At 35.7% G+C, this 25,955-nt stretch overlaps 1 protein-coding gene across 5 annotated transcripts in view; it reads left to right on the top strand.

Moving 5' to 3' along the window:
• The window catches only part of ZGRF1 (zinc finger GRF-type containing 1), a 78,338-nt gene that overhangs the window by 16,636 nt on the left and 35,747 nt on the right, over positions 1–25,955 (top strand). For 4 of the 5 annotated variants that reach the window (XM_068543327.1, XM_068543326.1, XM_068543329.1 and 1 more), the window contains exons 7-10: positions 13,922–13,995; positions 15,555–15,605; positions 17,166–17,249; positions 19,372–19,557. In XM_068543327.1, coding sequence (XP_068399428.1) covers positions 13,922–13,995; positions 15,555–15,605; positions 17,166–17,249; positions 19,372–19,557 — 395 coding nt within the window. The remainder of the gene's footprint in view (positions 1–13,921; positions 13,996–15,554; positions 15,606–17,165; positions 17,250–19,371; positions 19,558–25,955) is intronic. The other variant, XM_068543328.1, reaches the window with a different exon arrangement.

Genomic DNA, 25,955 nt, shown 5'->3' with positions numbered 1-25,955 from the left:
TTCTATGTAAAATATTAACTGAGTACAAAAATCAAAACTGTATATAAACATATACTAGATTCCTTCCTTATGCCTTCCATCCTATTCCTACCTGCTGTAGGTAACCAATATATCATACTTGTGGTCTGGTTTTTATTTTTTACTTTTTGCAAAAATAAACACCTCCCTGTATAAATTCTTGTTTCCCCTTATTCAACATAAGATACTGTGCTCTGTATTTTTTAGCACCTTGCTTCTTTTCACTTAATAATATATCCTGGAAATCACTACATATCACTTCATAGGACTCATCCTCATTTTATTTGTTTATAGCTGTATAATATTTTACTGTGTGGATGAACCATCATTTTTGCAACCAGTCTCCAGTATTTTGCTATTGCAAATAATGTGACAATAAGTAACTTCATATATCTGTATCTATATAACTATATGGACTTTTTGCATGTTACTGCAGGTGTGTCTTTAGGGCAAATTCCTAGCAGTAAGGTTGTTGGGTAAAGATGTGTCTTTGTTAGATACTTCAAAAGTCTCTCGAAGGAATCATACCATTTCTCATTCCCACCAATAATGTATGAGAGTGCCTGTTTCTCCATAGCATTGCCAGTAGAGTATTTTGCCATGCTTTTGAATTTTTACCAATCTAATAGATGAGAAATGAGAGTGTATTTTAAATTTATATTTCTATCACTACAAGTGAAATTGAGCTTTTCATATGTTTAAGCATCATTTGTATGTCTTTTTTCATGAATTGTCTGCTCTACTCTTTTGTCCAGTCTTTTAATGGTTGTTGGTCTTTTATTCTCTTTTACTTGGAAGAGCTCTTTATATATTAGAAATAGCAGCCCTTTATCTATGTTGCAGATATTTTCTTTCAGTATGTCATTGATTGGTCTTTTGACTTGGCTTGTGGTACGTTGCCAATAGCATTTTTTTATTAAGAAAAATAATATTATAGGACATAAATGTTATATACACATGAATGTGAATGAACAGTGTACTCAAAAGTTAAAATTGAACTCTTCTTTGAATATCTCAAGGAATCCCTGAGAAAAATAGGAGTAAATTATTGTACCTAGTAAAATGTTTCTTTCAAATGTAGTTAAATATGATGACTATTATTACAGTTTATTTTCTTTTTTTTTAAAATAAATTTATTTATTTATTTTTGGCTGCATTGGGTCTTCGTTGCTGCTTATGGGCTTTCTCTAGCTGTGGCAAGCGGGGGGCTACTCTTCGTTGTGGTGCGCGGGCTTCTCATTGTGGTGGTTTCTTCTGTTGCAGAGCACGGGTTCTAGGCATGCAGGCTTCAGTAGTTGTGGCATGTGGGCTCGGTAGTTGTGAATCATGGGCTCTAGAGCACAGGCTCAGTAGTTGTGATGCATGGGCTTAGTTGTTCCGCGGCATGTAGGATTTTCCCGGACTGGGGCTGGAACCTGTGTCCCCTGCATTGGCAGGCGGATTCTTAACCACTGTGCCACCAGGGAAGTCCCTACAGTTTATTTTCTAAAAAATTAAAAATAAGAAGAAACCTACTGAAAAATAAATATGGGTAGATGTAGTTATGCAATGTCATATAAGGACATAAATTCCTAATATGAAGGTTTAGAAATTACAGAATTTAGTTTTGGGAAATTTATTCTTTTTTCTTATCAAGTTGGAAAAGAGGATTACAGTTGATTCTCATTATTTGTGGTGGTTATGTTCTATAAAGTTACCAAACAGTGGATTAGTGAAAAATAGGCCATTGCTTTTTGGAGAAATGCAGGGTTAGGTTCCTTCAAACCTCTGGTCAGAACATTTTCATCAACTGATCGGTACAAAACCTTGTTTTATGTGTGTTTTCATTTAAAGATGCTTTATTTAATATATATTGGTGATTGATTAACACTGAACTTATGACCAATAGCACAGTAACTAACTCATGCCTGAATGAAACTTACCACATGTTTTCTACATAAGGGACATCACAGCCTTCTTGCACTTAGGAACACTAGGCAGCACTATGCTTAGGGAACATTTTAAATAGCAAGGTCACCAATAAAAAGCCCCCAAATATGAAAGATGTACTAAATAGATCACAAAAAGGACACTTGTTTGTAGCATGAGGGCTGGAATTAGAAGGCAGAATGTCCCCTTGTTCTACCTCAGCTGGGAATGTGCATGTCGCCTTGTTCTACCTCAGCTGGGAATGTGCATGTCAAGCAACTCATTTTTTGTAGCTCTGCATGTCTGCAGATGACCTCAGAAACACAGTATTGATTTGGGGGTTACAAATAAATTTTAGCAAGTAGGCGGAATCTGTGAATAATGAGGATTGACTGTATTTTCTGACATAAATATATTTCTCTAGAAATGATTAAGTTGGTTTTCTTGAGACAATTTGAGAATTGGAATTTTTTTTTTATTGGAATATAGCAAATGACTTCATGGATTTTAATACAGAATTAGAGAAGAATCTGTTTTACCACCATTTTAGAATGTGTGAAAGTGTTAAAAAAACATTTTCTTCAGTATCTTCAAGTTTTTGTGAGATGACTGGATATATTTTAGAAATGTTAATTTAGAATTTTATTCTTGAGTGAAGGCAGTAAAGGGAAAAATAATTTTCATCCAGTGCCTTTTTAAAATTCCTTTTATAAATAACCTCAAGTTCCAAAATCCACTTATTTTTGTTTCATTTAGTATAGTCTGAATGTTTACAGGAAAATAATGAAACCAAAAGTAACAATTGGCAAAAAGTGAAGTTTGCACTGGATATGGCTATTTTTTTTAACGGTAGTTATCACTGAAATTATAGTCTTATTGGTGACTTTGCAAGAAACTGAGATTATAGAATTTCTTTTAAGGGAAAAATCCCATTTTACACAGATAGCTGATAAGGTGGTTTGGCCTAGCCACCCTGTCCTCCTTTTTTTGTTCCTTTATGCACTTTCCTGTCTTTTTTTTTCCTGTTTTCCTTTAACATCTTTATTGGAGTATAATTGCTTTACAATGTTGTGTTAGCTTCTGCTATATAACAGAGTGAATCAGCTATATGCATACATATATCCCCATATCCCTTCCCTCTTGCGTCTCCCTCCCACCCTCCCTATCCCACCCCTCTAGGTGGTCACAAAGCACCGAGCTGATCTCCCTGTGCTATGCAGCTGCTTCCCACTAGCTATCTATTTTACATTTGGTAGTGTATATATGTCATTGTTACTCTCTCACTTCGTCCCAGCTTACCCTTCCCCCTCCCCATGTCCTCAAGTCCATTCTCTACATCTGCATCTTTATTCCTGTCCTGCCCCTAGGTTCATCAGAACCATTTTTTTTTTCTAGATTCCACATATATGCGTTCACATACCATATTTGTTTTTCCCTTTCTGACTTACTTCACTCTGTTTGACCGACTCTAGGTCCATCCACCTCACTACAAGTAACTCAATTTTGCTTCTTTTTATTATGGCTGAGTAATATTCCATTGTATATATATGCCACATCTTCTTTATCCATTCATCAGTTGATGGACACTTACGTTGCTTCCATGTCCAGGCTGTTGTAAATAGTGCTGCAATGAATATTCTGGTACATGACTCTTTTGGAATTATGGTTTTCTTAGGATATATGCCCAGTAGTGGGATTGCTGGGTCATATGGTAGTTCTATTTTTAGTTTTTTAAGGAACCTCCATACTGTTCTCCTTAGTGGCTCCATCAATTTACATTGCACCAACAGTGCAAGAGGGTTCCCTTTTCTCCGCAACCTCTCCAGCATTTATCGTTTGTAGATTTTTTGATGATGGCCATTCTGACTGGTGTGAGGTGTTACCTCACTGTAGTTTGGACGTGCATTTCTCTAGTGATTAGTGATGTTGAGCATCCTTTCATGTGTTTGTTGGCAATCTATATCTTCTTTGGAGAAATGTCTATTTAGGTCTTTTGCCCATTTTTGGATTGGGTTGTTTGTGTTTCTGATATTGAGCTGCATGAGGTGCTTGTAAATTTTGGAGATTAATCCTTTGTCAGTTGCTTCATTTGCAAATATTTTCTCCCATTCTGAGGGTTGTCTTCGTCTTCTTTATGTTTTCCTTTCTGAGCAAAAGCTTTTAAGTTTCATTAGGTCCCATTTGTTTATTTTTGTTTTTATTTCCATTTCTCTAGGAGGTGGGTCAAAAAGGATCCTGTTATGTTTTATGTCATAGAGTGTTCTGCCTACATTTTCCTCTAAAAGTTTTATAGGGTCTGGCCTTACATTTAGGTCTTTAATCCATTTTGAGTTTATTTTTGTGTATGGTGTTAAGGAGCGTTCTAATTTCATTCTTTTACATGTAGCTGTCCAGTTTTCCCAGCACAACTTATTGAAGAGGCAGTCTTTCCTCCATTGTATACTCTTGCCTCCTTTATCAAAGATAAGGTGACCATATGTGAGTGGGTTTATCTCTGGGCTTTCTATCCTGTTCCATTGATCACTATTTCTGTTTTGTGTCAGTACCATACTGCCTTGATTACTGTAGCTTTGTAGTATAGTCTGAAGTCTGGGAGCCTGATTCCTCCAGCTCCGTTTTTCTTTTCTTTTTTTTTTTTTAAACATATTTATTGGAGTATAATTGCTTTACAATGGTGTGTTAGTTTCTGCTTTATAACAAAGTGAATCAGTTATACATATGTTCCCATATCTCTTCCCTCTTGCATCTCCCTCCCTCCCACCCTCCCTATCCCACCCCTCTAGGTGGTCACAAAGCACCGAGCTGATCTCCCTGTGCTATGCGGCTGCTTCCCACTAGCTATCTATTTTACATTTGGTAGTGTATATATGTCCATGACACTCTCTCACCCTGTCACATCTCACCCGTCCCCCTCCCCATATCCTCAAGTCCATTCTCTAGTAGGTCTGTGTCTTCATTCCCGTCTTGCCACTAGGTTCTTCATGACCTTTTTTTTTTTTTTCTTAGATTCCATATATATGTGTTAGCATACTGTATTTGTTTTTCTCTTTCTGACTTACTTCACTCTGTACGACAGACTCTAACTCCATCCACCTCATTACAAATACCTCCGTTTCATTTCTTTTTATGGCTGAGTAGTATTCCATTGTATATATGTGCCACATCTTCTTTATCCATTCATCCGATGATGGACACTTAGGTTGCTTCCATGTCCTGGCTATTGTAAATAGAGCTGCAATGAACATTTTGGTACATGACTCTTTTTGAATTATGGTTTTCTCAGGGTATATGCCCAGTAGTGGGATTGCTGGGTCATATGGTAGTTCTATTTTTAGTTTTTTAAGGAACCTCCATACTGTTCTCCATAGTGGCTGTATCAATTTACATTCCCACCAACAGTGCAAGAGTGTTCCCTTTTCTCCACACCCTCTCCAGCATTTATTGTTTGTAGATTTTTTGATGATGGCCATTCTGACCGGTGTGAGATGATACCTCATTGTAGTTTTGATTTGCATTTCTCTAATGATTAATGATGTTGAGCATTCTTTCATGTGTCTGTTGGCCATCTGTATATCTTCTTTGGAGAAATGTCTATTTAGGTCTTCTGCCCATTTTTGGATTGGGTTGTTTGTTTTTTTGTTATTGAGCTGCATGAGCTGCTTGTAAATCTTGGAGATTAATCCTTTGTCAGTTGCTTCATTTGCAAATATTTTCTCCCATTCTGAGGGTTGTCTTTTGGTCTTGTTTATGGTTTCCTTTGCTGTGCAAAAGCTTTTAAGTTTCATTAGGTCCCATTTGTTTATTTTTGTTTTTATTTCCATTTCTCTAGGGGCTGGGTCAAAAAGGATCTTGCTGTGATTTATGTCATAGAGTGTTCTGCCTATGTTTTCCTCTAAGAGTTTGATAGTGTCTGGCCTTACACTTAGGTCTTTAATCCATTTTGAGTTTATTTTTGTGTATGGTGTCAGGGAGTGTTCTAATTTCATGCTTTTACATGTACCTGTCCAATTTTCCCAGCACCACTTATTGAAGAGGCTGTCTTTTCTCCACTGTATATGCTTGCCTCCTTTATTGAAGATAAGGTGACCATATGTGCGTGGGTTTATCTCTGGGCTTTCTATCCTGTTCCATTGATCTATATTTCTGTTTTTGTGCCACTACCAAACTGTCTTGATTACTGTAGCTTTGTAATATAGTCTGAAGTCAGGGAGCCTGATTCCTCCAGCTCCATTTTTCGTTCTCAAGATTGTTTTGGCTATTCGGGGTCTTTTGTGTCTCCATACAAATTGTGAAATTTTTTGTTCTAGTTCTGTGAAAAATGCCTGTGGTAGTTTGATAGGGATTGCATTGAATCTGTAGATTGCTTTGGGTAGTAGAGTCATTTTCACAATGTTGATTCTTCCAATCCAAGAACATGGTATATCTCTCCATCTATTTGTATCATCTTTAATTTCTTTCATCAGTGTCCTATAATTTTCTGCGTACAGGTCTTTTGTCTCCTTAGGTAGGTTTATTCCTAGATATTTTATTCTTTTTGTTGCAATGGTAAACGGGAGTGTTTTCTTAATTTCACTTTCAGATTTTCATCATTAGTATATAGGAATGCAAGAGATTTCTGTTCATTAATTTTGTATCCTGCTACTTTACCAAATTCATTGATTAGTTCTAGTAGTTTTCTGGTAGCATCTTTAGGATTCTCTATGTATAGTATCATGTCATCTGCAAACAGTGACAGCTTTACTTCTTCTTTTCCGATTTGGATTCCTTTTATTTCTTTTTCTTCTCTGATTGCTGTGGCTAACACTTCCAAAACTATGTTGAATAATAGTGGTGAGAGTGGGCAACCTTGTCTTGTTCCTGATCTTAGTGGAAATGGTTTCAGTTTTTCACCATTGAGGACAATGTTGGCTGTGGGTTTGTCATATATGGCCTTTATTATGTGGAGGTAAGTTCCCTCTATGCCTACTTTCTGCAGGGCTTTTATCATAAATGGGTGTTGAATTTTGTCGAAAGCTTTCTCTGCATCTATTGAGATGATCATGTGGTTTTTCTCCTTCAATTTGTTAATATGATGTATCACGTTGATTGATTTGCGTATATTGAAGAATCCTTGCATTCCTGGAATAAACCCCACTTGATCGTGGTGTATAATCCTTTTAATGTGCTGTTGGATTCTGTTTGCTAGTATTTTGTTGAGGATTTTTGCATCTGTGTTCATCAGTGATATTGGCCTGTAGTTTTCTTTCTTTGTGACATCTTTGTCTGGTTTTGGTATCAGGGTGATGGTGGCCTCGTAGAATGAGTTGGGGAGTGTTCCTCCCTCTGCAATATTTTGGAAGAGTTTGAGAAGGATAGGTGTTAGCTCTTCTCTAAATGTTTGATAGAATTCGCCTGTGAAGCCATCTGGTCCTGGGCATTTTTTTGTTGGAAGATTTTTAATCACAGTTTCAATTTCAGTGCTTGTGATTGGTCTGTTCATATTTTCTATTTCTTCCTGGTTCAGTATCGGCAGGTTGTGCATTTCTAAGAATCTGTCCATTTCTTCCAGGTTGTCCATTTTATTGGCATAGAGTTGCTTGTAGTAATCTCTCATGATCCTTTGTATTTCTGCAGTGTCAGTTGTTACTTCTCCCTTTTCATTTCTAATTCTATTGACTTGAGTCTTCTCCCTTTTTTTCTTGATGAGTCTGGCTAATGGTTTATCAATTTTGTTTATCTTCTCCAAGAACCAGCTTTTAGTTTTATTGATCTTTGCTATCGTTTCCTTCATTTCTTTTTCATTTATTTCTGATCTGATCTTTATGATTTCTTTCCTTCTGCTAACTTTGGGGTTTTTTTTGTTCTTCTTTCTCTAATTGCTTTAGGTGCAAGGTTAGGTTGTTTATTCGAGATGTTTCCTGTTTCTTGAGGTAGGCTTGTATTGCTATAAACTTCCCTCTTAGAACTGCTTTTGCTGCATCCCATAGGTTTTGGGTCGTCGTGTCTCCATTGTCATTTGTTTCTAGGTATTTTTTGATTTCCCATTTGATTTCTTCAGTGATCACTTCGTTATTAAGTAGTGTATTGTGTAGCCTCCATGTGTTTGTATTTTTTACAGATCTTTTCCTGTAATTGATATCTAGTCTCATAGCGTTGTGGTCGGAAAAGATACTTGATACGATTTCAATTTCCTTAAATTTACCAAGGCTTGATTTGTGACCCAAGATATGATCTATCCTGGAGAATGTTCCATGAGCACTTGAGAAAAATGTGTATTCTGTTGTTTTTGGGTGGAATGTCCTATAAATATCAATTAAGTCCATCTTGTTTAATGTATCATTTAAAGCTTGTGTTTCCTTATTTATTTTCATTTTGGATGATCTGACCATTGGTGAAAGTGGGGTGTTAAAGTCCCCTACTATGATTGTGTTACTGTCGATTTCCCCTTTTATGGCTGTTAGTATTTGCCTTATGTATTGAGGTGCTCCTATGTTGGGTGCATAAATATTTACAATTGTTATACCTTCCTCTTGGATTGATCCCTTGATCATTATATAGTGTCCTTCTTTGTCTCTTGTAATAGTCTTTATTTTAAAGTCTATTTTGTCTGATATGAGATTTGCTACTCCAGCTTTCTTTTGATTTCCATTTGCATGGAATATCTTTTTCCATCCCCTCACTTTCAGTCTGAATGTGTCTCTAGGTCTAAAGTGGGTCTCTTGTAGACAGCATATATATGGGTCTTGTTTTTGTATCCATTCAGCCAGTCTGTGTCTTTTGGTGGGAGCATTTAATCCATTTACATTTAAGGTAATTATCGATATGTATGTTCCTATTCCCATTTTCTGAATTGTTTTGGGTTTGTTATTGTAGGTGTTTTCCTTCTCTTGTGTTTCTTGCCTAGAGAAGTTCCTTTAGTATTTGTTGTAAAGCTGGTTTGGTGGTGCTGAACTCTGTCAGCTTTTGCTTGTCTGTAAAGGTTTTAATTTCTCCATCAAATCTGAATGAGATCCTTGCTGGGTAGAGTAACCTTGGTTGTAGGTTTTTCTCCTTCATCACTTTAAGTATATCCTGCCACTCCCTTCTGGCTTGCAGAGTTTCTGCTGAAAGATCAGCTGTTAACCTTATGGGGATTCCCTTGTGTGTTATTTGTTGTTTTTCCCTTGCTGCTTTTAATATGTTTTCTTTATACTTAATTTTTGATAGTTTGATTAATATGTGTCTTGGCGTGTTTCTCCTTGGGTTTATCCTGTATGGGACTCTCTGTGCTTCCAGGACTTGATTAACTATTTCCTTTCCCATATTAGGGAAGTTTTCAACTATAATCTCTTCAAATATTTTCTCAGTCCCTTTCTTTTTCTCTTCTTCTTCTGGGACCCCTATAATTCGAATGTTGGTGCATTTAATGTTGTCCCAGAGGTCTCTGAGACTGTCCTCAATTCTTTTCATTCTTTTTTCTTTATTCTGCTCTGCAGTAGTTATTTCCACTATTTTATCTTCCAGGTCACTTATCCGTTCTTCTGCCTCAGTTATTCTGCTATTGATCGCGTCTAGAGTATTTTTAATTTCATTTATTGTGTTTTTCATTGTTGCTTGGTTCCTCTTTAGTTCTTCTACATCCTTGTTAAATGTTTCTTGCATTTTGTCTATTCTATTTCCAAGATTTTGGATCATCTTTACTATCATTATTCTGAATTCTTTTTCAGGTAGACTGCCTATTTCCTCTTCATTTGTTAGGTCTGGTGTGTTTTGACCCTGCTCCTTCACCTGCTGTGTGTTTTTTTGTCTTCTCATTTTGCTTATCTTACTGTGTTTGGGGTCTCCTTTTCACAGGCTGCAGGTTTGTAGTTCCTGTTGTTTTTGGTATCTGTCCCCAGTGGCTAAGGTTGGTTCAGTGGGTTGTGTAGGCTTCCTGGTGGAGGGGACTGGTGCCTGTGTTCTGGTGGATGAGGTTGGATCTTGTCTTTCTGGTGGGCACGTCCACGTCTGGTGGTGTGTTTTGGGGTGTCTGTGGCCTTATTATGATTTTAGGCAGCCTCTCTGCTAATGGATGGGGCTGTGTTCCTGTCTTGCTAGTTGTTTGGCATAGGGTGTCCAGCACTGTAGCTTGCTGGTCGTTGAATGAAGCTGGGTCTTGATGTTGAGATGGAGATCTCTGAGAGATTTTCGCCGTTTGGTATTACGTGGAGCTGTGAGGTCTCTTGTGGACCAGTGTCCTGAAGTTGGCTCTCCCACCTCAGAGGCACAGCCCTGATGCCTGGCTGGAACACCAAGAGCCTTTCATCCACACGGCCAAGTACGTGGGGATTTTCTTGCCTTTTGGGAGGTCTGACGTCTTCTGCCAGCGTTCAGTGGGTGTTCTGTAGGAGCAGTTCCACGTGTAGATGTATTTCTACTGTATCTGTGGGAAGGAAGGTGATCTCCGCGTCTTACTTTTCCGCCATCTTGCCACATTCACCCAGCTCCATTTTTCTTAAGATTGCTTTGGCTATTCGGGGTCTTTTGTGTTTCCATAAAAATTGTGAAATTTTTTTGTTCTAGTTCTGTAAAAAATGCCATTGGTAGTTTGATAGGGATTGCATTGAATATGTAGATTGCTTTGGGTAGTATAGTCATTTTCACAATGTTGATTCTTCCAATCCAAGAACATGGTATATCTCTCCATCTGTTTGTATCATCTTTAATTTCTTACATCAGTATCTTATAGTTTTCTGCATACAGGTCTTTTGTATCGTTGGGTAGGTTTATTCCTAGGTATTTTATTCTTTTTGTTGCAATGGTAAATGGGAGTGTTTCCTTAACTTCTCTTTCAGATTTTTCATCATTAGTGTATAGGAATGCAAAAGATTTCTGTACACTAATTTTGTATCCTGCAACTTTACCAAATTCATTGATTAACTCTAGTACTTTTCTGGTAGCATCTTTAGGATTCTCTATGTATAGTATCATGTCATCTGCAACAGTGACAGTTTTACTTCTTCTTTTCCGAACTGGATTCCTTTTGTTTTTCTTCACTGATTGCTGTGGCTAAAACTTCCAAAACTATGTTGAATAATAATGGTGAGAGTGGGCAACCTTGTCTTGTTCCTGATCTTACAGGAAATGGTTTCAGTTATTCACCATTGAGAACGATGTTGGCTGTGGGTTTGTCATATATGGCCTTTATTATGTTGAGGTAGGTTCCCTCTGTGCCTAGTTTCTGGAGAGTTTTTATCATAAATGGGTGTTGAATTTTGTCAAAAGCTTTTTCTGCATCTATTGAGATGATCATATGGTTTTTATCCTTTATTTTGTAAATATAGTATATCACATTGATTGATTTGCATATATTGAAGAATCCTTGCATTCCTGGGATAAACCCAGCTTGATCATGGTGTACGATCCTTTTAATGTGCTGTTGGATTCTGTTTGCTAATATTTTGTTGAAGATTTTTGCATCTATGTTCATCAGAGATATTGGCCTGTAGTTTTCTTTTTTTGTGACATTTTTGTCTGGTTTTGGTATCAGGGTGATGGTGGCCTAGTAGAATGAGTTTGAGAGTGTTCCTCCCTCTGCTATATTTTGGAAGAGTTTGAGAAGGATTAGCTCTTCTCTAAATGTTTGATAGAATTCTCCTGTGAAGCCATCTGGTCCTGGGCTTTTGTTTGTTGGAAGATTTTTAATCACAGTTTCAATTTCAGTGCTTGTGATTGGTCTATTTATATTTTCAATTTCCTGGTTCAGTCTTGGAAGGTTGTGCTTTTCTAAGAATTTGTCCGTTTCTTCCAGGTTGTCCATTTTATTGGCATATAGTTGCTTGTGTCATCTCTCACGATCCTTTGTATTTCTGCAGTGTCAGTTGTTACTTCTCCTTTTTCATTTTTAATACTATTGATTTGAGTCTTCTCCCTTTTTTTCTTGATGAGTCTGGCTAATGGTTTATCAATTTTGTTTATCTTCTCAAAGAACAAGCTTTTAGTTGTATTGATCTTTGCTGTTGTTTCCTTCATTACTTTTTTATCTGTTTCTGATCTGATCTTTATGATTTCTTTCCTTCTGCTAACTTTGGGGTTTTTTTGTTCTTTCTGTAATTGCATTAGGTATAAGGTTAGGTTGTTTATTTGAGATTTTTCTTGTTTCTTGAGGTAGGATTGTATTGCTATAAACTTCCCTCTTAGAACTGCTTTGCTGCATATCATAGGTTTTGGGTTGTTGTGTTTTCATTGTCATTTGTTTCTAGGTATTTTTTGATTTCCTCTTTGATTTCTTCAGTGATCTCTTGGTTATTTAGTAGTGTATTGTTTAGCCTCTATGTGTTTGTATTTTTTACAGTTTTTTTTCCTGTAATTGATATCTAGTTTCATAGTGTTGTGGTCAGAAAAGATACTTGATATGATTTCAATTTTCTTAAATTTACTGAGGCTTGATTTGTGACCCAGAATATGGTCTATCCTGGAGAATGTTCCATGAGCACTTGAGAAGAAAGTGTATTCTGTTGTTTTTGGGTGGAATGTCCTATAAATATCAATTACGTCCATCTTGTTTAATGTGTTATTTAAAGCTTGTGTTTCCTTATTTATTTTCATTTTGGATGATCTGTCCATTCATGAAAGTGAGGTGTTAAAGTCACCTACTATTATTGTGTCACAGTCGATTTCCCCTTTTATGGCTGTTAGCATTTGCCTTATGTATTGAGGTGCTCGTATGTTGGGTGCATAAATATTTACAATTGTTATATCTTCTTCTTGGATTGATCCCTTGATCGTTATGTAGTGCCCTTCTTTGTCTCTTGTAATAGTCTTTATTTTAAAGTCCATTTTGTCTGATATGAGTATTGCTACTCCAGCTTTCTTTTGATTTCCATTTACATGGAATATCTTTTTCCATCCCCTCACTTTCAGTCTGTATGTGTCCCTAGGTCTGAAGTGGGTCTCTTGTAGACAGCATATATACAGGTCTTGTTTTTGTATCCATTCAGCCAATCTGTGTCTTTTGGTTGGAGCATTTAATCCATTTACATTTATGGTAATTATTGATATGTATGTTCCTATTACCATTTTCTTAATTGTTTTGGGGTTTTTTTTGTAGATCTTTTCCTTCTCTTGTATTTCCTGCCTAGAGAAGTTCCTTTAGCATTTGTTGTAAAGCTGGTTTGGTGGTGCTGAACTCTCTTAACTTTTGCTTATCTGTAAAGGTTTTAATTTCTCCATCAAATCTGAATGAGACCCTGGCTGGTAGAGTAATCTTGGTTTTAGGTTTTTTCCTTTCATCACTTTAAATACGTCCTGCCACTCCCTTCTGGCTTGTAGAGTTTCTGCTGAAAAATCAGCTGTTAACCTTATGGGGATTCCCTTGTATGTTATTTGTTTCTTTTCCCTTGCTGCTTTGAATATTTTTTCTTTGTCGTTAATTTTTGATAGTTTCATTAATATGTGTCTCGGTGTGTTTCTCTTTGGGTGTATCCTGTGGGTGGTACTCTCTGCTTCCCGAACTTGATTGACTATTTCCTTTCCCATGTTAGGGAAGTTTTTGACTAATCTCCAAGTATTTTCTCAGACCTTTCTCAGAACTCTCTTCTTGGTTCTCAAGCCGGCTGAGTTCCCCCCATCCTCCTTTCCATTCTGCAGGCTTGCCAGCTTTTTCTGTCTCAGAGTCTTTACACTTGTTCTGCCTTTTGCCTGAACACCTTTACCCCTGCATAGCTGGTTTTTTCTTGTCTTCAGGTTTCAGTATAAATGTTACTTCCTGTGAGAGATCTCTTCAGATCATCCTGCTAACGTTACTCTCTCTCATATCACCCTGTGTTATGAGACCCTTTTGTATCACAATCTGAATTTATTTAACTTCTGTGTCCCTTTCTTTTCAAGGGATCTTGTTTGTTTTGTTCACTGCTGTTTCCCCAGTGCCTGGCATACTGTAGTTTGGAAACAATTGTTATATTCCTTGTTTCACTCAGTTTTAGAAATAAGTTTTTAAAAATTTTAGAGCACTACTATATTTATGATGAATAAGATCATTGGATTTTGTCCATTCTAGCTAGGAAACCATTGACTGCAGTAGTTTCACAAGCTATACCAAAGTCTCCTCATCTGAACCAGGATCCTCAACAGGTACATTTATTTCTGTCAGTATATTTATTATTTTGATATAGAATGTTCTATAATTTGTAATGATACTGTAGAAATACAGGGGTCTGAAGCTATGTTGGTTCACGACCTCTCCTGTATCTTAGTGATTTTTTTATTGCATCGCTTGGCCAAAAGAAACCTAGCAGTTCCATTTATTTAGTTAGTAGTATTAAAAACTTAGTAATTTGGTAAGCATTTTGTCTTTTTTTTCCAGTGTTATTGAGATATAATTGACAGTATAACATTGTATTAGTTTAAGATGTACAACATAATGATTTGATATATGCATATATTGTGAAATGGTTACGATAAGCATTTTATTTTTAAATAAACACTGTTACTAATGGAATGCATGCACTTGTTGGGCACTGTCCAACTTCTCAAAGCTTGGAATAGATTCAGTTTCTAGGTCCACATTGATTTTTGTATGGCAATTGATTTTATCATAGCAATTTCCTAAAACCCAGCTTCACAAAGATATGATGTCAATGACAGAAATGACATGAAATCAGATGTTGAAACTGAGCTACCTTGAGTTTGCAGTTTGTTCAGTTTCTGACAGATGTCTAATGACACTGTGTTTCTCTCAAATTTAAAATATCTTGTGGAGCCTCTGTTGAGTTCACTGTGGCACCCCAAAGTACCTTGTTACACCAGTTTGGGAACCATGGAAATAATATAAAAAATAATAGTACTAATTAGGATGAAATGAAATTCTAGAATAAATTATCTAGATTAGTGTTTCTCAGTGAAGATGCTTTTAGTACTTTTGAAGAGACAGTTCTTTCCTTGTTTCATTTACCCCCAGTTTGTATCATTTTCTATTTTCCATGTTACTGTTTTTTTAATAATATCAATTTTTTCCTCCTTTTTTTTAAATGCGGAAAAAGGTAAAGAAAAAATAAAACTTACCATACCACCTGGAGATAATTACTATTAACATTTCCAGCATTTTTGGCCTAATTTTAAAAATATGGTTAGATTGATGGGTACAAATAGTTTTATATCCTTTCTCCTTAATATCATATTATATTTTCTCTCATTATTAAGAACTCTTACACATACCTTTTAAAGGTTACTTATCATTCCATCTCGTGGATATCCTATGCTTTGGACAAACAGTTCCCTATTTTGGGCATTTAGATTATTTCCAGCATTTTGCTTTTGTAAATAAAACTTTAGTAGATGTTTTTGCACATAAATTATTGTTTATGTTTAGTTATTTCCTTAGATTTGATTCTTAGAAGTGGAACTGATAATTTGAAAGGCCAAGAACAACTTTCTTAGATTGCTGATATAAGTCAAATCAAAATATCTTAATGTTTTACAATATGAATATTTGTTTCATTTCATATTTACCAGTACTGAGATCTTTTAAAATTCTTCCTAAGTGAAATAGTATTTAACCAACACTTAGTTTTTATTTCTTTGATTATTAGTAATGGTGTCCTTATGTTTCTTATGTCTAAAAAAATCTATATTTTATTTTCTAACTTACTATTACCTTTTGGCTTATCTTATATTAATGTTCTATTCCTAAGATGATAAAAGAAAATGAAGTTGAACCAAGTGAATCACTTCAGTCTTTGCAGGTGAGTTAACTTTTAAAATGTAACATAGCCAGAAATTGTATTCGTATATATAGGTATGGCATGTAATTATATGTTTGTATTCTATATTGCCAGTTTTCAAATTTATTTGTAATTAGCTACCCTTTTATACTCATTTAGATGAGCCTACTGTCTTGTATAAGTGTCCTGTGTAGTCAGTAGAATTTGGGTAAATAACAAATCTTTTATCATAAAGCTAATTTTTCAAACTTGCAAGCATTACCTAATCCAAGAATTGTCATTGACAATTACAACTGCATCTGCAGGCTCTGTTGCCTAGAACAGTACAAAATAAAACAAAATCCATTGTGGTGACTCAATCATTTTTCACCCTTATATTACAAGATCAAGTGTATAAAATAATGAACAGTCAGCAGCTGCTTACAAATGATCACATTCTTACTGGGTTTTTTTCACTTGAAAAAAATACAGTTTAAACTTTTTCAAGGATAATTATCACAAAGTATAAATTGCAAATTAACACTATCACTGTTTTTCCCTCCAGGATGAGTTGCCATTTAAATAAATGTCATATATTTTTAAAGCAAAATATTTTATAATCTCACAATAATGAAAAAGGTCTTAGAATCTTTTGCAAAAAAAAATAATTTAAATCTTTTTAGCATTAATATCAAAGTACATTTGTGTTTTTATAATAGCTTTCTTGCTACAACTCTCTGAATCAAACTCTTCATACACACTAGTGATAGAAGGAACTTTCAAAACTTAAAGTTAGGGTGCTCTTAATACTTAATGCCACCTTCACCTTATTTCTGTAAGTGTGATTAGTCACACAAAGCAAAGGAGCTAGAAGATAGTATATGCTAACTAATTTTTTAAACTCACTATATTCAAAAATGCTAGTTCTAAAATATGAGTTGAATGTTTTTAAGAGCTACCTGATTGGCAGTTGTGCTTATGTATATTGTTATAAAAGGAAAGTGACTATTATTTGAATAAATACACTATTTTACCTCTTTTAGTGACAAATATTTTCTCCATTTTTATTAAACATAAAGAAATTACTTCTACAGTTGAGCTCATTTTGAGTCTGTAGTTCATATTAGAAATTATGGCTATTTTATATAGTTACTTGATGAACTAAAAATGACTAGTTGCTGTTGTCTGTATCTTGTGTTTTATGGTTGCTAGACGATGATTCACTCTTTAAATAAACTATTACACTTCTTTAATTTTACACTAAGTTTTGAATCAAATAATCTGCATTAACATAAATATTAGTATGGGATTTATAACATACCCAGCAATGTTAAAAAAGAATTCAATTAAAAGTTTAGAATTCCAATTTTCTAATATGCTGAGTTTTTAAATTAACTAGTATAGTACTTTTTCTGCTAGAGCACTCCTTTGCCGGGGGTAGCTTATTGTATGTATGTATATAGAGAAGCAGTATGGAGATGACAAGTATCATCATTTTCAAAGGACAGACTTAACTTTAAGTTTGAGGAATATTTTCCCATCAAACTCATAAACACCTGCAAAACTATTTTAGCTAACATACTTATTGATATTTTATCCTAGTTCTTTTCCTTGGGCAGTGAAGAAGAGACTGCTTTTCTAGATGTTATTCCTAAACAAATGGAGAGAGAAACCTGTGACCCCAAGGTAAAATTTGTGAAGAATTGATTTTCTAAGCCACAGTGTTTTCCTGCTGTCTTTTTACACAACTATCAGAGTTTTCATAGTCAGAAGGTTAGTGAGCAAAATGAATTAACCTGGTTTTAAGAACAAGAGACACTAATGACTCCTACCCCTTTTTTTGGTCTTGAGCCCTCTCTCTGATACTAATGAACTAATAATGCATTATGTATGCATAGGATATCCTAGGGATTGGGCACAAAGATATGTAAAGTACAGTTAATGAATGTTCTGTGTAGAACAAAGTGAAGATGTTTATAACTTTTAATTCATTATAGTTTACTCCACCACTTTTACTTCAGGCTGAAGGGATAGAAGTATATATAGCCCAAGCTCTAAGTAATGCTACCCACTCCACAGCAAAAATTGATAGAGACAACAGCATATAAATGGTTGGGTTTTGTAAATAGTGATTCTATTCTTAAAACTCAACAGATCTCTGGAAAAGATCTACATAGCATCAAAGAAAGCAAGGCATCTGTTTGCTTATAGAGAATTTGTATTCCACATCAAACAAAGCAGAAATACACAGTCTTTAAAGGTTTAGACTTTTTTTTATTGATATATGTTATGTTTTAAAATTCAGAATAATGTTTTCAACAAAACTCTTGTTTCAGAGGCAATTTAGTTCCTTTCAAATGTGTGATTTAGAATCTTCATTTTTAAATAAGAGAATATTCAGATTATGTATTTTTGTCATTCTGTTAATTTATCAGTTAGAAATAAATTCATTCTTTATGTACATTCCTTTGGCTCTACGCACTCTTATTTTTCCACGTTCTGGGTAGGCTTTGTCACCCTGTGCAGAGTAAAAATCCTAGAACCCTCAAAGGGGCAGCAGAGAAAGCCATCTGAAGTCTGAAAGCAGACCAAGTCTCTGAGGGGGTGAAAGCACCCCTCTGAGGTACATGTCTGTCTTGGTACTCTTAGGCCTTTGTTCTCAGAGCTGTAGGATCAGATCTTCTGGGAAGCTGGGAACCCAGCATCCCTCTTGCTAATAGCCTGATAGTTTACAAAACCCTTAAAGGAAAATGCTTCCTCTGTTCCTTCTCTCTTCCCTTCCTATTATCATGTGTTTATTGATTGCCTCCTGTATTCCAAGCATGGTATTAAATGCAAGTGATATCCTGATGAAGCAGAAGAGTCTTTGCCCTCAAGGGGCTTGCAGTACAGTTAGTATACAGATAAGAAGAAACTTCATTGTAGTGTAATGTGATGTCTATAATGGAAAGTTGTGGGGAATTCCCTGGCAGTCCAGTGGTTAGGACTCCACGCTTTCACTGCGAAGGGCCTGCGTTTGATCCCTGGTCAGGGAACTAAGACCCCACAAGCCATGCAGTGTGGCCAAAACAAAAATAAAAAACCAAAAAAGTTGTGTAATGTATAGTGGAAGCATAGAGGAAGGAGCACCTGTGTCTTTCTGGCTTAATCAACCCGTTATCATTATACTCCTTGTGTTTGTAAAAAAAAAAAAAAAAAAAAAATCATACTTATTAATGTTGACCTTGAATGCAGTTAAATCACTGCACTTTATTTATTTTTTAATGTTTTATTTATTTTTATTTATTTATCTTTGGCTGTGTTGCTGTGCACGGGCTTTCTTCTAGTTGCCATGAGCGGGGGTTGCTTTTCGCTGCGGTGCTCTGGCTTCTCATTGCGGTGGCTTCTCTTGTTGCAGAGCATGGGCTCTAGGCGCGTGGGCTTCTGTAGTTGTGGCACACGGGCTCAGTAGTTGTGGCTCGTGGGCTTTAGAGTGCAGGCTCAGTAGTTGTGGCACACGGGCTTAGTTGCTCCACGGCATGTGGGATTTTCCCGGACCAGGACTCAAACCCATGTCCTTTGCATTGGCAGGCGGATTCTTAACCACTGTGCCACCAGAGAAGCCCCAGTCACTGCACTTTAAATTAGTCTACCCTTAACATATTTTAGGATAATAGGAATATTTCCTGGTTTTCAGTATTAGTCTCTTAGTAATTATTTACATTAACTAACATTCAATAGAAAGCCAAATTATGCATTATTTTCTTTGTATATGTATATTGTAAATATGTATACTTATGTAATACTCATTTTTAATAATTTACTATAGCCTGTTGAATTTCAAGGGCATCAAGTGAAAGGATCAGCTGCTAGTGCTGTGATGGTGAGAGGACACAGCTCACAGCTTGAATGCAGTCAGTTTCCAGATAGCATTGTGTATGAAAACTGCACGACAAACAGTTGTTTTTTGACACCAGCGTTGCCTAGCACTTGTATGCAGATTGACTTCTTTCAGGTAAAAAAAAAAAATATATATATATATATATATATTTTTTTTAATTTATTTATTTATTTATTTTTGGCTGCATTGGGTCTTCAGTTGCTACGCATGGGCTTTCTCTAGTTGCAGCGAGCGGGGGCTACTGTTCGTTGCAGTGCGCGGGCTTCTCATTGTGGTGGCTTCCCTTGTTGCGGAGCATGAGCTCTAGGCACGCGGGCTTCAGTAGTTGTGGCACGTCGGCTCAGTAGCTGTGACTCGCGGGCTCTAGAGCGCAGGCTCAGTAGTTGTGGCACACGGGCTTAGTTGCTTCATGGCATGTGGGATCTTCCCGGACCAGGGCTCGAACCTGTGTCCCCTGCATTGGCAGGTGGATTCTCAACCACTGCACCACCAGGGAAGTCCTTAAAAATATTTTTATAGCTGCATCTTGCCAAATCATTTTCTTTATGTCAATACTAAATTTTGTAAGGAGAGTATATTTAAATCTTTGTACAGTTGTAAGTTAAAAAAAAGTTTAGTAAATTGACAAGAAATATCATATCTTAAATCAAACTAAATAAGACCAAAATATTTGAAAGATTTACTGCCTTTTTAGGATCAGGAATTTAAAGGATTACTTTTCACTTCAGAGAATAGTAGAAATTTATGACAAGAGCAGTTAGGCAGATTACATATAGAAAATATATTTAACAGCTAGCAGATTTTTTTTTCCTTCTAATATCCACCCCTCCCCCCACTAAGTATGACACCAAATACCTCTCATTGCTACCCAAATAGAAAAGGTTATGGAGAAAGGATGTATGAATGTATTTGAAACAGTATCTGTTAAAGAGACTTTTTTAAAACTTTTCCCCTTTTTATTAAAGCATAATGCACGTACAAAATAAGTGCACAGACCGTAAGTGCTCAGCCCAGTAATTACCACAAAGTGAACACACCCATGTAACCTCCACCCTTACGAAATAGAGCATTACCAGCATCTCAGAAGTACCCCTTCTGCCCCCTTTCAGTCACTACCCCTTCCATTCTCCCCAAAGATAATCACCATTTTGACTTATAATACCATATATTAGTTTTGCTTTTAAAACTTTAAATAGAGTAATACACAGTGTTTTTTTTGTGTCTGCCTTCTTTTGTTCAACACTGCAGTTTTGAAATTCATCCATGTTGTTGCTTGTGGCTGTAGTTTATTCATTTTCATTGCTGGTGTAGTATTCCATTGTGTAAATACACCCCAATACATTCTTCAGTTGTTTGGGTTGTTTGCATTTGGAGGTTATTACAGATAATCCTGCTGTGAACAATCATGTACTGTCATGAATGTGTATACACATGACATGCTTCCGTTAGTTACACTACCTAGAAGTGTGATTATTGACTCACTAGTTATGGATGTCTTTACTTTTAGTAGATAATGCCAAACTGCTTTCCAAAATGGTTATTAGAGTTTATATTTTCTATCAGGAATGTATGAGAGTCCCCATCACTCTACATCTTCATTAACACTTGGTCCTGACAGTTTCTTGTTTTGAATTTTAGCTATTCTGGTGGGTATGTAGTGCTATTTCATTGTGGTTTTAATTTGCATTTTCCTGCCTAATAATGAGGTTAGGACCTTTTTGTATATTATTAGCCTTCTCTGTATCCTCTCTCATGAAGTGTTTGTTAAGCTTTCTTCCTCAGTTTTTAATTGGTGTGCTTATCTTCCCTGACTCTGACTTATCTTTCATTCTTAATGATGCCTTTGATGAATGGAAGTTTATAATTTTCAATACAATACAATTTATCTGTTGTTTCCTTTCTGATTATTGCTTTTTTGTCTTATTTTAGAAGTCTTTCTCTAGCCTAAGGTCATAAAGATATTCTCTCATGTTACCTTGTAGAAGCTTTATTATTTTGCTTTTCACATTTTGATCTGTAATTCACCTATAATTGATTTTTATGTATTGAGGTACAGATAAAGTTTCATATTTTTTTCCATATGGACATCCAGTTGCTCCAGCACCATTTATTGAAAAGACTGTCTTTTCTCCATTCCTTCACACTTCTCCCTGTGCCATAAATCAGATGTCCATATGTTTTGGGTCTGTTTTTGGTTGCTATTCTGATTCATTGGTCTGGAGTTTTAGAGGTCTTTATGTCTTATTAAGTATGTGTTTTCATGCATTTTAAATCTTCTTGTTCTTCTTAGCTTTTTGCATTTTCATATATAGTACATTTTAGAATTAGCTTAATGGTTTCCATATGTACTCATGAACATGTTAGGAATTTGATTGGAATTTCATTGTGTACACAGATCCTGAGGAGAATCAATATTTTTGCAATAATTGATTTTGCAATTTTGCAAAAAATTGATTTATTTTCAATATTGTAATAATGTATCTCTCTATTTCAATCTTTAATTTCTCCCAATAATGTTTTACAGTTTTGGTATAGAGGTTCTCTATGTTATTTGTATGTTTGATTTGCAGGAACTCTTTCTATGTTAAGAAAATTAACCCTTTGTCATTTTTCCTAATTTATTAGTGTTTTGACTGTATTTATGATTTTTTCCAGAAATTCATTTTTAATATTTATATAATCAGATCTTTCAGTGTTTTCTTTTATGGTTTCTGGAGCCCAGAACTTTTTTTTCTTTTGGGCCGTGCTTTGTGGCATGCGGGATCTTAGTTCCCTGACCAGGGATCAAACCCGTACCCCCTGCAGTGGAACAACGGAGTCCTAACCACTGGACCGCCAGGGAAGTCCCTGGAGCCCAGAACTCTTATTTATTTATTTTTTTTATTTAATTAATTTATTTTTGGCTGTGTTGGGTCTTCATTGCTGCGCAGGCTTTCTCTAGTTGCGGTGAGTGGGGCTACTCTTTGTTGTGGTGTACAGGCGTCTCATTGCCGTGGCTTCTCTTGTTGCAGGGCATGGGGTCTAGGCATGTGGGCTTCAGTAGTTGTGGTGCATTGGCTCAGTAGTTGTGGCTCGCAGGCTTAGTTGCTCTGCAGCATGTGGGATCTTCTTGGATCAGGGCTCGAACCCATGTCCCCTGCATTGGCAGGCGGATTCTTAACTACTGTGCCACCAGGGAAGCCCAAGCCCAGAACTCAGTCTTCATTTAATGCTTTTTTAAAAATAAATCTTGACACTTTCATTAGCTCTTGTTGTGGTTTTACGCTATCTTTAGCAAGAGCTAATTATAGAGTGGCTATGTTAAGTAAAATAAGTTATTTCTGAATTCCCCCTCTATATTCTTCCAGACTCCTAGTATAGCTATATCATAATTTTTAGATAAATAGTCAACATTTTCATTATTATAAATGTTTTAATATTTTCACTGCTGAGCCAATTAGTATACATTTTCTTTCTTTTATAATTTTTGAGTTTTTTTCTTAGTTTATAATTTTAAAAAAATTTGCTTAGTGTTCTTCAAATATTGGGATAAAGATTTTCCCACATCCTCCAGAATTTTACAAAATGCTCTTCAATACAGGAATCCACACAAATTCATCAGATAATCTGTGTTAGTTGCATTTATTTTCTAGGTCTTCCATCTGTCCACTATAATCTGCACCATCTTACAAAAGCCCTTTGCCTCTTTGCTAGCTTGGTTTGTCAATATCTTGAACACATTGTCTTTTTTTCTTGTTTTTCTAGAGCACACCTTGAAGAGAGCATGGAAGGTTTGGGGGACTTGGCATGTTGAAAATGTTTTTATTCTGTTCTCATTACTTGATTGATAGTTCGGCTGAGTATAGAATTTGGATATAATCTGCTTTTTTCTTTCTAAATTTAAATTTAATTGTGCTTTCTCCTTCTGGAAGTTTTTAACATCTTTTCTTTATTCCTGGTGTTATGAAATTTCACTGTGGTATGCCTTCTTTCAGGTTATTAATACCATATACTGTATTCAGTGAGTCTTTTCATCCTGCAGGTACAAGTTTACCAGTCACATAAAAAATTTTTTAAAAAAATTCATTTCTTTGGTAATTTTCTTCCCACTGTTTTCTTAGTTTTCTCTTTTAGAACTTCTGTTAAACGTTTTCAGCCCATTGTATCCTTTTTCAGCAGTCCCTGTGGACTCCAGTTTCTAAGTGTTTCCATGGTTATTGGGGTTAATCAGTTTATTTCTTATTGGTCTGTCTTGTAGTAGGTACTTTGGTTTGACTTTCTTCTATATTGCTAAGCCTATACTCTTTCCCCATCCTCTTAATATATTGTAATTCAGGGTTACCATTATTTCTTCGTTTCATTAAAGGTAAGAGGTGTTTTTGTTTCACATTTCCTGTTTTTCTTTTTGAGAGGAGAATAAATTAGAGTACTTCATACTGAAAAAGAAATTTATATCCATTTGTTTTATTTTTAATTATTTTCACATACATCAGTATGGTCATGTTTTATATCCTGAGTTTATAAAAAATGTTCTAAGGCAAAATGCCTAGACTTACCAACACAGATAAGAGCTTTTTGAAATAAGTGTGACAGATTGCTTGCACACAGCGGTCTCTGAACTTTAAAACAATCTTGTATTTCATCAAATCCTAAGATACTATCATTGATTGTAAGAAGCACCATTGTAATATATACCACTAAGAAAGACCGGTCAATTAGCACTACACAATGTTTTTCACTGCCTTTATTATTTAAAAAAGTCTTTTTTTTTAACGTGGTAAAAAACATGTATCATATGTACTTATATCATAAGATTTACAGTCTTAACCATTTTTATGTGTACACTTTGGTAATGGGAAGTATATTTACAGTGTTATGAAACAGATCTCCAGAACCTTTTCACCTTCACTTGGATTTTTAATGTTATATTTAGTGGAAGATTCTTTTAGATTTATTTGAGCACAGTGTTTTATTGTATATCACACTGCTTTGTTTTCTTGTCTTTCTGTGAACACAATACTTTTTATTAATCTTTTTTTAATTTTTGAATTTTATTTTATTTTTTTATACAGCAGGTTCTTATTAGTCATCAATTTTATACACATCAGTGTATACATGTCAATCCCAATCACCCAATTCATCCCACCACCACCACCACCCCCCCACGACTTTCCCCCCTTGGTGTCCATACGTTTGTTCTCTACATCTGTGTCTCAACTTCTGCCCTGCAAACCGGTTCATCTGTACCATTTTTCTAGGTTCCACATACATGCGTTAATACATGATATTTGTTTTTCTCTTTCTGACTGACTTCACCCTGTATGACAGTCTCTAGATCCATCCACATCTCAACAAATGACCCAATTTCGTTCCTTTTTATGGCTCAGTAATATTCCATTGTATATATGTACCACATCTTCTTTATCCATTCATCTGTCGATGGGCATTTAGGTTGCTTCCGTGTCCTGGCTATTGTAAATAGTTCTGCAATGAACATTGGGGTGCATGTGTCTTTTTAAACTATGGTTTTCTCTGGGTATATGCCCAGTAGTGGGATTGCTGGATCATATGGTAATTCTTTTTTTAGATTTTTAAGGAACTTCCATACTGTTCTCCATAGTGGCTGTATCAATTTACATTCCCACCAACAGTGCAAGAGCGTTCCCTTTTCTCCACACCCTCTCCAGCATTTGTTGTTTGTAGATTTTCCGATGATGCCCATTCTAACTGGTGTGAGGTGATACCTCATTGTAGTTTTGATTTGTATTTCTCTAATAATTAGTGATGTTGAGCAGCTTTTCATGTGCTTCTTGGCCATCTGTATGTCTTCTTTGGAGAAATGTCTATTTAGGTCTTCTGCCCATTTTTAGATTGGGTTGTTTGTTTTTTTAATGAGCTGCATGAGCTGTTTATATATTTTGGAGATTAATCCTTTGTCTGTTGATTAGTGTTCAAATATTTTCTCCCATTCTAAAGGTTGTCTTTTCATCTTGTTTATGGTTTTCTTTGCTGTGCAAAAGCTTTGAAGTTTCATTAGGTCCCATTTGTTTATTTTTGTTTTTATTTCCATTACTCTAGGAGGTGGATCAAAAAAGATCTTGCTGTGATTTATGTCAAAGAGTGTTCTTCCTATGTTTGCCTCTAAGAGTTTTATAGTGCCTGGTCTTACATTTAGGTCTCGAATCCATTTTGAGTTTATTTTTGTGTATGGTGTTAGGGAGTGTTCTAATTTCATTCTTTTACATGTAGCTGTCCAGTTTTCTCAGCACCACTTATTGAAGAGACTGTCTTTTCTCCATTGTATATCCTTGCCTCCTTTGTCATAGATTAGTTGACCATAGGTGCGTGGGTTTATCTCTGGGCTTTCTATCTTGTTCCATTGATCTATGTTTCTGTTTTTGTGCCAGTACCATATTGTCTTGATTACTGTAGCTTTGTAGTATAGTCTGAAGTCAGGGAGTCTGATTCCTCCAGCTCCGTTTTTTTCCCTCAAGACTGCTTTGGCACTTTGGAGTCTTTTGTGTCTCCATACA

The sequence above is a fragment of the Eschrichtius robustus genome, chromosome 4 (assembly GCF_028021215.1).
Source record: "Eschrichtius robustus isolate mEscRob2 chromosome 4, mEscRob2.pri, whole genome shotgun sequence".
NCBI classification, from domain to species: Eukaryota; Metazoa; Chordata; class Mammalia; order Artiodactyla; family Eschrichtiidae; genus Eschrichtius; species Eschrichtius robustus.
Note: the sequence above shows the minus strand (reverse complement) of the source record. Positions and strands in the feature narration are given on the sequence as shown.